General features: G+C 48.5%; 5 protein-coding genes across 5 annotated transcripts; 1 reads left to right on the top strand and 4 right to left on the bottom strand.

Moving 5' to 3' along the window:
• Positions 1-125: 125 nt before the first annotated feature.
• TRUGW13939_03554 (uncharacterized protein) lies at positions 126-1,013 on the top strand (the record flags this gene model as incomplete). The annotated part of the gene is made up of 4 exons (XM_035486734.1): positions 126-138; positions 373-477; positions 541-638; positions 741-1,013. The coding sequence occupies 4 exons, from the start codon at positions 126-128 to the stop codon at positions 1,011-1,013; spliced, it is 489 nt and encodes a 162-aa protein (XP_035342627.1).
• A 233-nt stretch (positions 1,014-1,246) lies between these two features.
• On the bottom strand, positions 1,247-4,428 carry TRUGW13939_03553 (uncharacterized protein; the record flags this gene model as incomplete). Its single annotated transcript, XM_035486733.1, has 10 exons — positions 1,247-1,497; positions 1,556-1,662; positions 1,712-1,991; positions 2,047-2,482; positions 2,539-2,937; positions 2,993-3,179; positions 3,594-3,921; positions 4,000-4,136; positions 4,255-4,294; positions 4,356-4,428. 10 exons carry the CDS (start codon positions 4,426-4,428, stop codon positions 1,247-1,249), a joined length of 2,238 nt encoding a protein of 745 aa, XP_035342626.1.
• Positions 4,429-5,411: 983 nt separating this feature from the next.
• Positions 5,412-5,690, bottom strand: TRUGW13939_03552 (uncharacterized protein; the record flags this gene model as incomplete). Its single annotated transcript, XM_035486732.1, has 1 exon — positions 5,412-5,690. One exon carries the CDS (start codon positions 5,688-5,690, stop codon positions 5,412-5,414), a length of 279 nt encoding a protein of 92 aa, XP_035342625.1.
• A 1,213-nt stretch (positions 5,691-6,903) lies between these two features.
• TRUGW13939_03551 (uncharacterized protein) lies at positions 6,904-9,204 on the bottom strand (the record flags this gene model as incomplete). Its single annotated transcript, XM_035486731.1, has 4 exons — positions 6,904-6,998; positions 7,061-8,380; positions 8,435-8,694; positions 8,756-9,204. The coding sequence occupies 4 exons, from the start codon at positions 9,202-9,204 to the stop codon at positions 6,904-6,906; spliced, it is 2,124 nt and encodes a 707-aa protein (XP_035342624.1).
• A 1,742-nt stretch (positions 9,205-10,946) lies between these two features.
• TRUGW13939_03550 (uncharacterized protein) lies at positions 10,947-13,386 on the bottom strand (the record flags this gene model as incomplete). Its single annotated transcript, XM_035486730.1, has 3 exons — positions 10,947-11,656; positions 13,034-13,138; positions 13,197-13,386. The coding sequence occupies 3 exons, from the start codon at positions 13,384-13,386 to the stop codon at positions 10,947-10,949; spliced, it is 1,005 nt and encodes a 334-aa protein (XP_035342623.1).
• Between the last annotated feature and the right edge of the window lie 286 nt (positions 13,387-13,672).

Here is a 13,672-nt window from a genome sequence, read left to right as displayed (position 1 = left end):
AGCCTAAAAAACGAAAGAAGAACTCGTATATGCCTTATAGCCTCGTTGTAAAAAGGCCTATTGGACTCTTGCACAATATAACTTCAAAGAATATTTCCCGCTGCCACTTTCACGCCTCCTCACGAATGACCGCTTCAGGTACACTCCTACCAATCCTGAATACCACTATTGTCATGGACTAAATCACGTCTTTTTTTTAACAGTTCAAAAATGTCGGCCAGTGGTCGTGTCCGGCCCGTCTGGCACCGGAAAATCGACTCTTCTAAAGCGACTTTTTGCCGAATACCCCGACACCTTTGGGTTTTCAGTTTCGAGAAAGTGAATCCCAGCCATTCTAGCATACCTGGATATCTTATTTAACGGATTATGCAGATACGACTCGTGCCCCAAGAGATAAGGAAGTTGAAGGAAAGGATTATTACTTTACAACCAAAGAAGACTTCCTGGCGCTTGTTGAGGCAGAAGGGTTCATTGAGCGTGAGTAGACCGATTGCCTTGCATGGTTTGCGAATATGCTGTTCTAACTGGGCCTCCGACCAGATGCCCAATTCGGTGGCAATTTCTATGGGACCAGTGTTCAAGCTGTGAAGAATATCGCTGAGCAGCAGAGAATATGCATTCTGGACATTGAAATGGAGGTATGTTTGTTCAAGATGTGACCTCAAAATTTTCAGTCCTGCAAATTATTTGCTGCATGATGTGAATATAGAAACGACAGCTAATCATTCATAACTGCGTAGGGTGTGAAGCAAGTCAAACAAACAGATCTCAACGCCAGATTCCTATTCCTAGCGCCGCCATCAGTTGAAGAACTCGAACGAAGACTGCGCAGCCGCGGCACCGAGACAGAAGATAGTTTGGGCAAGCGACTAGCACAGGCCAGAGCAGAACTCGAGTATTCCAGGCAGCCTGGCGCACACGACAAGATTGTGGTGAACGATGACCTTGAGACAGCCTACACGGAATTCAGAGACTGGATCGTTGATGGGGGTAAATTCGGCGCAAGTGAATAAATGCAGCTATAAAAACATATCTTCAAAAGCTTATACCCAATTGGATCGAAAGAGTATATACACATGTGTTTAAAGTTTTTATTACAACTCATAGTACACAAATATCAATAGAAGTTGGTCGTCAAATTTTGAGTGCCCAAGCCTCGTCTACTACAAGACCTGTAAAGAAAAAATACCGAGGTAAACATACAATAATAGCGAAAATATAGCCGTTAAAAATGATATATATCACCTCATTGAGGCGACTTTAAACCAGCACTAGACCCCGATCTACTTTTTGCGGCGCCAGTTTGGGCTTCCTGTTCTAAGAAATTCGACCACAACTCCGCCAGTGATTCTTTACCAGAGCTGCCATTCTCCATGAATTCGGTGGCAGCTAAAGAGGGCGAGCTCGGTCTTCGACCAACACCAAACGTTGGCACTTGAAGCCCAATGGCATTACTTGATGTTCCTGGACGAGCGAGACCAGCTTGTTCCCGTTGGTCTGACCAGAGAGACATTAGCGATTTTTTTATTCTGATAGATATAGGTTATTTTCTTACCGTCATTCCACTGTAAAAGAGCTGCTATGAGCTGCAATATCTGGAATTTCTTGGGATCGGAACGATCCAGGGCAAGAAAATGAAGAAAGTGATTGGTGACAATATGCCTAAAGGGAATCAGCAAGCAATCCGTGCACTTGTAGGACCAAGTCTCACCTATCAACATTATCTTCCGGTTTGCCTTTCTTCAAAAATCGCAGTGCTTTCGTCAAGTGATCGTTTAAGGTAACAGCTTCGTGCCGCAGCTTTCCAATTAATAGATTCTTCTCCTTGACATCTTTCTCAAACGGATGAAGCCTCTCTAATTCCATCCGCGCTTGTTTCAGTTCAGTGTCGGCTCCATTAGCCCTCTCCTCAGCCTGTTGTACAGAGGTCTTCAGTTCCTCAAGCTGTGCGTCGGAGCTCTGAACAAGTTCGCGCAGTTCCTGCTTCCGAGCTGATATGCTGTTAGAGCTGCGTGACTCTGTTAAAAAACGATAGAAGACACTCACCATCCTGTATTTCTTGCAATGCTCGTTGCAATCCGTCAATTGTAACTGACTGTGTACTGTTCTCGCCAACTGCAGCATTATAATCGTCACGAAGAGAGGAAAGCTGTTCTTCTAGGTCGTTGACTTTTCCGACAAGCCCTTCTCGGATCGATCGCTCTTCCATAGCCAGGACTTCCCAGTTGTGCATTGCCTGTTTTGCCTCTTCGAATTCGACGCGGATGTCCGATTCCTGGTTGATGAACTCTTCCTTTTCTTTGAGCCAGTTTTGCTGGGAAATGGTTGCTCTGTCGCGCAAATTGGCCAACTCGTTGGAACTTTCAGTTGCGTCTTTCTTCAAGTCCGCTATCTTTGCCGTTTTTTCGTCAAGTTCTCCCTTCAGTGCGGAGCTTTCGTCCTCCAGTTCCTCTATGCGAGTCCTCGCACGACCGAGTTCTTCCTAAACAAGAGTGAGTAAAAAGTCCTTAAACACTCGAATTGGATTTGTTGCCATACTGCATCCTCTTTAAGTCTCTCTCCCAGTTGTGACTTGATCATGTTAACCCTTTCCATCAGTTTCTGAAATTGGGTTTCGGCTTGTTCTCTCTTGCTCTCGGAATCGGTCAGGCTCTGCTGGAGAGCTTCCATTTCTTCCTGGTGTTTATGTTGAAGCTCTTCGAGGGACTTGCGTAGTTCGGTCACTTCAACCCGGAGTGAGTCACGGTCTTGCATCAGCGCATCGAACTTGTTTTCTGTTTCAGCGGGGGAGGTTGTCGTCGCTTCGGTCTGCTCGGGCGCGTCACTGGCCTTCGAGGCTATCTTTTCTTTTGTTTCCGGCCCATGTTGGTCATTTGCCTCTAGGTCATTGCTATCGGGATCGTTCGTTGATGTTCCATTGGCAGGTTCGGCTTCAGTCTACTCCCCCGGTTAGCCAGTGACGCTCAAAGAAACAGCATCGATTGACTCAGACTTTTGATTCATGATCTGGCTCTTCGTCGCCAACGGCAGTTTTGTTCGCATCTTCGCTGTCATCCGTACTTTGTTTGGCGGTGGCGGCGGCGTTGTTGTTGTTTGTGTTATTGTTGTTCTTCTTCTTGTTCTTCTTGGATTTCGAGCCTAGAGAGGAGCGGGCAAGCTCGTTAGTTGCAGGCCATTGTCTGGAAAGGCAGGCTTAGGGACTGACTGGTAGGCGCAGAGGCCTGTTTTTCAGGAGCCATTCTAGCTTCGACGTGGCCTTGACAGATCCAAGTCTGGTCGTTGGTGCCGCCAACGCACTACGTATACCTTCGAGGCTGCGACAGCGCGGGCCGAGCCAACACTTGCAGGCGCAACTCGTTAGCGTGCGGAGCCCCATCAACGGCTTCCTCCACCAGCTTACGGGCATTATTTACTGGTACATCTTGATTGATTTTTACTCCCAAATATCGATCTTTTCAACATACCTCGATTACACCACTATAGTAGAAGTAGAAGTAGTAGTAGCAGCAGCAGCAGCAGCTCACATGAAGTCGTCCAAAAAGTCCGCATCGCGGTCGTGATTGCTGCTTTGCTGTAGATTCTCTTCGTCGAACATGTCATCGTAGGCATGCTCCTTTTGCCATTTCAGCTGCTCGCGCTCCTGTCTCTCCTTCTTCTCCGCTAGCTTCTTTTCCTCCCTTGATTTCCGCTCATTGCGCCTCTCCTTCTTCATAATCTCTTCCTTCTCGGCCTGCAAGTCGGGGAATTTCTCGACGCGCGTCTTGTTTAGTCGGTTGACGATGGGGTTTTGGCGCACTGAGACAAACGCCTTTTTCACCGATTTAGGGTTGTGGAAGGACACTTGTCCAGTGGCCATGGACGCATTCTTCATCAGGTTGGCCCATGGCGTGTAGATGACGGTGATGTTGTCTTTTTTGTTTCCTGTGTAATATAGCATATAAGCCTCTTTTTTTTCTTTCTATTTTTCTCCTCAATCTACCCCAGAGTAGAAATAGCTACCTTCGATCGAGTTGGCCTTTGTCAGCTGCGCGCAGTCTTCTAGTAGTTCTTTGGGAATGTTGTCCCAGGTCTCGCCGTCTCGAAGACGTAGGTATACGTGTGCACTCGACAAATTGTCGACATGGAACTGGCCAAAACTGTCAGGCTATGATGTTCAAAAGGCAACGCAGGAGGGCGCGAAACGAACCCTAGTTGAAAGAGAAAAAAAGAATCAGCCCATGTCCAAGCCAAAGATCAAGTGCCAGGTGATTTTACCAGACATCAGACTCCAGTCCATGCTTTATCAGCTCCTCATCTAAGCGACACGCAAGTCAGATTCGGATTCATCTGTTCTACCCCGATTGATCGCGACGTACTCTCAAACTTGTCTTTGCCGACGTAGATAGTCGCAGAGGGAGTCACCACGTTGGATACGAAATAGTACACCATTTTGCAATCAGCCTCGAGAGCGCACGTGGATGATACTCTGCATTCCCTGCAACCCCCTCTCTTGTCAAAAATATAATCAATTCATTAAAAAACTAGAGCAGTCAATCGGATCAAAGAATTATTTAATGTTCTGTTGGCGGCGTGTGGCGCGCGCGGGGCAGAATCACACCCATCAGCCAATGGAAGGCCACCACCTTGTTTTCGAGTAAGACGTACACAACGTCGGGTTGAAGCCGAAAGAGCCGTTACGTGTCGACGTTACTGGTACTAATATATATACCCTCTGTTCTACTCGCTCCTAAATTCCAGAGAGTAAAGGCAGCTACTTATGTCCGTCATCTCATAGCGGTGGTGGGCGGCTCAATGCTTTTCCGCGTTTTGATTCCCACATAACCTGGCAGAAAATACTACGGTCACATCGGTGCTATGCACGTTTGTTGGACAGAAAAAAGAAGATATTTTTTCCCTGTATCAGCCTATTTATTCTAACCCTAGCCAAACCTGGGAGGGGAAATTATTGTAGATCAGCAATATTCCCGGATTGCTGTTGTCCATGACGTTGCACAATCCCGATTGCGCCATGACATGGCTTTATTTTGTCCTCTTGAGGTGACAAAAGAGGAAATGTAGATGACATATGGAAGAAAGGATAAAGAAAAAGAAAAGAAAAGAAAATTAGAAAGGCATCCCTAGTATAGGTTCCCTAACATAGAAAGTGTTTGGTCTCGTAAATGCAATCATTTTATAGATAGAGAGGTTGATATGAAGACGTGAGATCGATACAGGCGCATCTTGCTCTGAACCGAACCTGCCGGACAATTTTGGGGCTTCCCTTTGGCGGGGTTGTAGACGACGAGTCCAGAAAAAACCGAATCCTCGGCGGCTTCATGACGAGTTTAAGGGCCGGGACTCGACCGTGACTCATCAAACGGTAATATGAGGCGACACACGAAAAAAACATAATTCGAGACCATTCCTCAGAATCATGCGGTGCAGTTCCCTTGAACGCTAGCGGCATCTCCATGAAAGCTGTTCCAGTACCGTTCGACGGCCTTTCGAGCAACAGCGGAACTGCCGAAGCGCTTTCGAAAATAGTTGAAAAGCGCGAATTCGTCCGGAGTCAAGACATAGCTGTTGGGCTGTGCCTGTATCTTGTTCCAGAGTTCCTGGATCGCTGCCTCGAGTATGGCGCTCGTCTGGGAGTCAATAGGGCCGTCGTTGCTGTTCCGCGCGCGGTCCAAGGCCTCTCGAACACCAGTCATCGCAGGTGATTTTTTTTCTCTTTTGCAGTGTTGTTCAAATATGACTTTCCCCTCAGATCGGGTATCACACGTTGATACCCGACCACTAGAAATTGGGAGAGAAAAAAAAAATTTAAGAAAAAAAAAAGGTTTGGCAGGATTTTTGAGCTGACGCCGGGATGCAAGCGATTCCCCTGTAGTTCCAGCCACAGGAAGAGATCCCGAAGTCCCCGAGAGTAGAGTGCCTATGAAACCAGCACAGCGGGCTTCCCTAGAAATAATGACGGATCGCAGAGCTGGGGTGCCGCATTGAGATGTGTCATGTTTTGCGGGCGATGTGCTCCTGCAGGCGCTCCAAACAAGAAATTGAGGGAACAGGAAGAGGCGGGCTGGGGGGGTGTGGGGGGGGGGAAGGCAAAAAGTAGAAAAACCGGTGAGGGAGCAGAGCAGATTAGGCAGCCCCTCAGGAATTTGGGTTCGGCATAATATTAATCTCAAACAACCGGAGATTTCTTTAGCCTGCGTTGGATCGTCAACGGCTATGCAACACCATGTGGCACAGTGGGTCGGACGTACTCCTCATGAGTCATGAGACGAAGGGCCTGGCTGCCCAGTTGGTGTCTCTGAATAATACGCAGGATGTGGATGTATGTTCTTGGAAGGACTGGGTTTTCAGTGTTCACATGGTGCAAAGACTGTTTTTTTTTGTGGTTCATCTCGTTGTCAGCAGCGGCGGAAACCCCAGCGAGCTTTTTGCATTTGAGACGCATCAAAAGCTGATGGATCACAGGGATGGGGACAGACACACCACCCGGGCACTCACCTGCGGGTGCAAAGAGAACCGAGACTACAGCTGCAGACAGCTGCAGAACAATGCATGCAAGAGGAACACGTCTGCTGGACACACGTAAGAGGAGGAGGAGAAGGAGGAGGAGGAGAAGCAGGGATGAGGATGAGGATGAGGATGAAGAAAGGAAGAGGAAGAAGAGGAAGGAAGTGGTGGCGCCTGAGGCAGGCACGGTTTAAGGTTTCGGAGCTAATGGGCGGGCGGACTAGAAGCCCGCGGCTTGTGGGGGGCCGCGATCTGCCCTACGTCTGCATCCAGTATAGCTTCACAAAAGTCTATTGCTATATCTATAGTCTGTATTGTATTGACCTGGTCTTTGCAACTGTGTAGTGCCGAGCAGATAATGCAATTCTAGGGAGCTCGATAATGTACAAAACTGACCCCTCCTTATTTGTTGACAGGCGAGTCCGGGCGCATGGCGATGTCTTGCTTGATCGACTCCTTGGCAAAACGATCGCTGTCGAGCATATCCGCTGGTCCGTCTAGATAAACAGTCAGCATGTAAGAAATATATGTGTGTTTTGCGGTCTTGGATGCCACCCACCGATTCTCGAAAACCTCGTTCTTTCTTGCTCGCTGAAAGAGACTGCCTTCCCACTCTCGACTTCCTTTCGTGTCAGCTTCTGCCGGTTCGGAGGGAGACCCATGGATATCAAATATTGCACCGAATCAGTCCACTCGAGCGCCTTTCTCTTCCCGTCCCAGTTCAATTCTTCCGACATGAGATCGATGATGCTGGGCAGGGCCTCGAGAGCTGCTTGCGCGTTCAAAAACGCTAGGCGCGTCCTGCGGGCAATGACATCGACTGCAGTTTGAGCATACTCGTGCCTCACTGCATAGCGTACTTCTCCGTCGATAAAAGGGTAGAGAGCCGAGACTCTCTTACCACGAAGAGGGAAACGAGAGAACGTTGGAGAAGACAATGCGGCAACTTGCCAGGCGCGATCTCCGTATGATTCCGTCAAATGCTTTGCAACGTCCGTTTCGAGCCCAAAGTGTTGAATCAAATTGATGAATAGAGTCTTGGAGAATCCATGCGCTCCAACGAGGCGAACTTGGTGGGTTTGGCACGAGCCGTTGAGGGTGAAGCTGTCTGTTTTGAGTCCCGTGCCACTCACGTCCGGAAGTTGCTCTACCCTTCGTGTCTGAAGACCAAAGGTCCTGATAGATTCATCAACTGCTTCTTCAGCCATTTGCCGGTAGGTTGTCCACTTTCCTCCCGCACACGTGAGGAGACCGGATGCCGACACCGTGATCAGATGGTTTCGCACCAGAGATTCAGTGTTCTTAGCCTTGGGGTCCCGAACCAACGGCCGGATACCTGCCCATGCCGCAAGCACATCTTCTCGTCTAACATTGATGTCCGGGGCCAGATAGCCGCTGATCTCGGCAAGAATCCACTCAATGTCTTCCTCATTCGGTTGAGGATGCGGGGTGATATCCGTTGCGCGGTCAGTCGTTCCTGCGATGGTGTTACCTTGCCATGGCAGGAAAAAAATCACCCGTCCATCCGAAGTAGACGGGTCGATAAGTCCCATGTTGGAGGGGCTGAAGTACCCGGGCAATATCACATGGACACCCGAGCTGGGAGCCACAATCTCCTTCACGGCCGCGTCGTCCATTTTCCTAATCGAGTCGGAGAAAGGGCCGGTGGCATTAATGATACCTTTTGCTCGGATAGAGAATTCCTTTGCACCCTGGCCGTTCTTTTCGGAAATAAGATCCTTAACGCGGGCTCCGTTGAGCTTTCCGGAAGAATCTTTGGTCAGGCCAGTCACCTCTAAGTGGTTTACCACGGTGCTTCCATATAAAGCTGCGGTAACTGCTAGCGAAACGTTCATCCGAGAATCATTATGGGCACCATCTGCATTCTTCGATCAGCAAGTTAAAACTGGTCCTCATTTGTTCAGAGTCTTACCGTAATAAACTACGGCACCAAAGAGGTGCTCCTTTTTGAGCATCGGGAAAGCGTCCAGAGCCTTGCTGTGTGTGAGAAAATACGAGCTTTCAATTCCTTCAGACCCAGCCAAATAATCGTAGAACTTGCACCCGGCCCAGAAATACGGAGCCTGCCACCATTTTTGCACTGGGACCATAATCGGAAGCCACATGGAGAGGTGGGGAGCGGTATTCAGGAAGTATTTGCGCTCGCGAAGAGCTTCTTTTACCAGGGAGTATCTAGGAGGTATTGTCAGCAAACCAGAAACTTGAAAAAAGGCATTGAAGACTCTGATCATACTGGTTATAGTCAAACTCCCAGACAGCCTTCTCCAAGTAGCGAACGCCGCCGTGGACCAGCTTGGTACTCTTACTGCTTGTCCCTGCACTGAAATCATCTCTCTCCACCATAGCAACTTTGAGGCCTCTTGTTGCCGCATCCAAAGCTATACCTGAGCCCGTCGCACCTCCACCGATGACGAGCAGGTCATAGGGCTCTTCTTCGCTCTGCGTGATATTTGAAGCGCTGCGCCTGAGGTCTTCGATCTGCTCGCCACGCGATTTGATCTGGGGAAAACTGGGCGGCACTAGTTTCCCTGAGCTATACCCAGGAGGAGGCACAACGGCTGGTTCAGAGCCTGGGATTGTGCGCGGGCGGTACGAGACATAGAGGACGCCGGCTCCGGTCGCCAACACGGCAGAGGTATACAACAGCGGCCGCATGAAGCGCCGCGAGTGTTGGGCGGCCATTCTGAGAGCAATTGTATGGGCCTTTGTTGTAAATTGACGATGTACTCATGGAGTTTATGGAGTTTCAGAGACAGGCAGTTGCAATCCAGGGCTGGGCAGGAAACACGCGGGAGAAGTTGGATTGCGATGACGTATGAAGTAGGAGCTGCCATGACCCACCCGGAATGACGCATTAATATGTATACAGTACTATGTATACATACGTACATATATATATATATATGCTAGTGGTAAATACTTTTGCACCCTTGATATACCAATTGATGTGAAAACTCTCTGAGAGGTTTCAAAGTAACCATCTCTTGCATATAGATGGGATCAATTGACTTCATAGTGATATGAGAGCGAGGTCCATAGCTGCCATTGATGTCACTCACGCCTTGCTTTCATACATATTTTGTTTCTATCAAATACTTTTAAGCTATTATTATTCACATTCAAGGTGGTCGTCTGCCAGACATCAATCGATGAAGCTGGCCATAGAATGGGTGTAAAGCAAGCAGCCTAAACCTAATCAAGAAATAAAGTGGGCTAATTATTTTTTGTCTGCTATCAACTTCAGCTAGTCATCTTACTTGGATGGTCTAAAACTAGCAGTGGGATAATCTGTGGCCGCGCTAAAGTGATCAGCGTGTTTCTAGTGACTTTTCTATCCTATCGCTAGATGTTCAAGTCTTGCGAGATATGGTAACCGAAATCATGATGAAAAAAATGGGCCTGGTACCCGCATAGGCCAAATCGAGGCACTATAAAACGATAGAGATCTCTTTAAAAGACATGTCCATCTATAGGAAGGGATAATTGTAGGTCCGTCCAGCTTTTTTCAATTGATTGGTTAATTTCCGGGGCACCACCGACTAATTGCATACGACAACCTTCTGGGGTAGAAATTAGTAGTACATGAAGTCACGAGATGCTTTACTGCATGCAGTAAAACCCAGACGAAACAAAAATAGCCATCAATAATTTGCCGTGATTGCCGCAGAGAACCCAGACGTTGCCAAGAAGAAGTTACATAACACTTAGTTGGCGCCAATAAGATAATACCAAATGCAAGAAACCTGCAACCACCCGGGCTCATGCTCAGATAAGCATCTCGAGTCTCTGTGGTACACATGACCGGCCAGCCCACCCTGTGACCTATTTCGAACGAGCAGCCGTAAGCACTTTATTTGACCCCCGCCAATGACTGACAGGCTGATGTTTCTCTTTGATAAGTCACACCAAGGAGGATTGCGCGGGGTTGCGTTTGAAATTTAAGCGACATAGTGCATGCATATAGCATGCATGAATTACGTATCCAGAGAGGGAAATATCAATTTATTTCTTCCGAGTGTAGTCATAATGCATATCAAAAACCATAGTGGTTTTTTTTACCCTTCCTTCCCCACGCCAGCCAATCTTTAAAACGCCCGAAACAATTTATTACATATTTTTAACACGGCCATTCTAGATAGATGAAACCAACCGGACAAGTAAAACACCAGGTTATCATTCGTACAGGCTCTAGAGCTCTTGAAGAGGGTATAGCAAACCCTATGCCATGAAAGAATAACAAGCTAGTATCATTGAGTGTATGTTGGAACCATTTTGGTTCTCGTATGGTAGGAGTGGGCACGACAAAATGTCGAGATGCAAAATAAGAAGGATTTGCGTGTCAAATGGGTATCATAGAGTCGTAGTGGTCAGGCGCCACCTTTTGCAAAACCAGGAGAGATAACGTAGGTTCATGGGACAAATCGTTACGAAGACATTTGTCGTCTTTTCCAATCTCGGACCGGGTCAAAGTATCCGGTATAGTCATGCAGTTCGTGCTTAATCTGGTTGGATGATGACGAGGACGATGATGTCAGCAGCGACGACGAACTGTCGAGAGATGAACTCTGAGACGACCCCGAAGTCGGCTTGTAGGCTGAAGATTCATAACGAGGTCGTGATGGGTTTTTGCTAGTCGCTTGACGTCGACCGGTAGCGCCTTGTAACGAGGGAGCCAATGTCACTTGGTCAACTGGGACCGACGGTGATTGTCGACGATAGACCGACTTGTGTTGTGAATCTGTAGTATGTTTGGGCGAAGATGCGGAAGTGTCCTGATCCAAGTCGGCCAGCCGACAGCCTTGACAGCAATATGCTTCATTTCCGGGGGTCTGCTGATCACAGACAAGGCAGAAATCGAGAGTCCACCCAGTAGCCATGTTTGCTGCTTTCTCTTTTTTCTTGCTGAACGAAGTCGAGTGCAAAGTCTGAACTGAGATGATGAGAGAGGGAACAAGGTTGTGAATATGGCAGCCGGCTTGCTGAGAGTTATATAAGGCAGTGAATGGCGTGGCCTCTGGGTCATATGTAGGAACGAGAGGGGAAGGCGTATTCAACTCAGGAGAGAGAGAGAGAGAGAGAGAGAAAGAGTTCAGGGACTGCGAGGCTATGATGACTGCGTTATACGCGCAATGCCCTGAGAGCCAGATAAGAAATCGCGCATGTTATAACTTATCACAGGGTCACGCTCAGGCTAGTCATTCCTGTGCAGACGTAACATGGGTTATACGCAGGCAGGCAAGAGCATCGTAGGCCCATGAACGGACCAGGCAATACTCGAAAGACGACTTTGAGCGCATAAAAGACGATAGCAGAAGCCCGGATCGCCTTTAAGAGCGACAGGCAATAATAATATGTACATCCATGTCGGCGACGCGCTGCGCAGAAGCGGAGAACATGCGCACAGAGTCAATCAGAGAGGGGAAATCAAGCCAGGCTAGTTGCCTATTACTGCCTAATGCAGCAAGCCGCAAGCTAGCGAGGCATTTGTTGCATGGTGAGAGGCTAAGAGCGACTCAGCGGTGCAGGTGGAACTATCGCGATAGGGCCCGAGCGAGCCCGAGAGGGGACTGTGGGGAGAGCGCCGCCGTGCTGAATGGCTGCCCGCCTTTTTTGCTGTGCTTCCGGCGCTTAGCGAAATAATACGCAAACATTTGCTGCTAGCCTGCTACTCTGTGTTAGTCTCTGAGTAGACCACGTGTTCCCCTCTCTGCTGTGTGCCACGTATGTTGGTCGCCCGTTTGGAGTAAGGGGGTTCTTGCTGGTATGGGTGGCTGGCAAAGCTGATCAGGGCGGCCGATCAGAGGGGGGGGAAAATATTGCATCAACTTTAATATTAATCGTGTTATCAACTTGGCAATCATAATGCACGAGATCCGCTGTGCAAGTGGCACCACATTCTGGTCAGTGCTGACGTGCTAGGTATTTGACGTTACTTGCAGCAGTGCCATCGCCCGACGACCTATTGCTCTCTCGGGAACAGAATGGCATGCTTGCTGGAGGCCTGGAGTCGCTATATTTCCGCCACAGACCCAGAGCAACATTGACTGTATCATCGAATGCCGTACTACAATGAGCAATTCCCTGTGCCGAGTGCCGAATATGGCATGTCTCGGGAAGGTCGACGGTTATCACAACAGTATGAGATAGGCTTTTTTTGTCCTTTTCCTGACCCCGAAGCTTGTAGGGAACACGGTTCGTCTCCTTTTTGCAACTCATTATTTCACGAAGCGAGAAAGGAGGTTCTTCGCTAGTGCTCTTGGCTAGTATCGTTTTTGTTTTCGTTTACGTTTACGTTCAGGCGTCGCCTAGCAGTGTCGCAAATGACGTTTCGTACACAACAAGGTATAACGAACCCAACTCAATCAAGCGGTAGAGGCATCGTCTGGCGTGATCGGAATACGAACAAGGGTGGGGGGTCGTGATTCCTCAGTCGTGTTCTTGGTCTGGTCGTCTTGGGGTTGGACAGAAAGCGCTTTTTCTTTTCAATGCACTGTTAGACATGTCTACAGACCTAACGAAGTAGCAAATAGGGAGAAAAAAACACTAGAGGCCTTACTTGATACCATGTTGATTGCCTGTAGCACATTTTGCCAGTTACTTAGAACACATGCAATGGCTAAGGTAACTGTCAGCTTACAGAGGCGGCAAAACAAAAGAATCCACGCAGAAAATACCTTCTGTACCGTCCTTCAATGTACTCAATTGTGTTTCAAGAGCCTCCATTTTCATGGCCAGCGCATTGCTGAGGTCACGCAGTTGGGATAGATTCTCCAGCTCGGCCCTTTTTGCTTCGATTCGCGAGGCCAGAATCATTGCCTGCTGCGAAGACGCCGAGTAAACATCGTGCTGACGGAGGGGGGGCATTATTGCTGCGCACAAAATGGAAGCACCAAGTAGAAAGGACATGCGATTTCACTGGACTTTGAAGTCTGATAGACAGTGGCGGATTAACGAGGTGCGGTGCAGTGGGGCAGCCCACGCAGCGGCGCTATACCTCATCGGGGCAAACGTCAACAACTCAAGGGCCACATCCAAACAAAGACGGACCGCTGCTTGTTTTCTCACGACTCTGCAGCATCGCATCCTATCGATAACCCTCCTAGAAAGCAAAAAAGAATCTACTGCGCCTGGAGCCTTGAGCGACCGTCTT

This window comes from Talaromyces rugulosus, chromosome II (assembly GCF_013368755.1).
Source record: "Talaromyces rugulosus chromosome II, complete sequence".
Lineage (NCBI taxonomy): Eukaryota > Fungi > Ascomycota > Eurotiomycetes > Eurotiales > Trichocomaceae > Talaromyces > Talaromyces rugulosus.
Note: the sequence above shows the minus strand (reverse complement) of the source record. Positions and strands in the feature narration are given on the sequence as shown.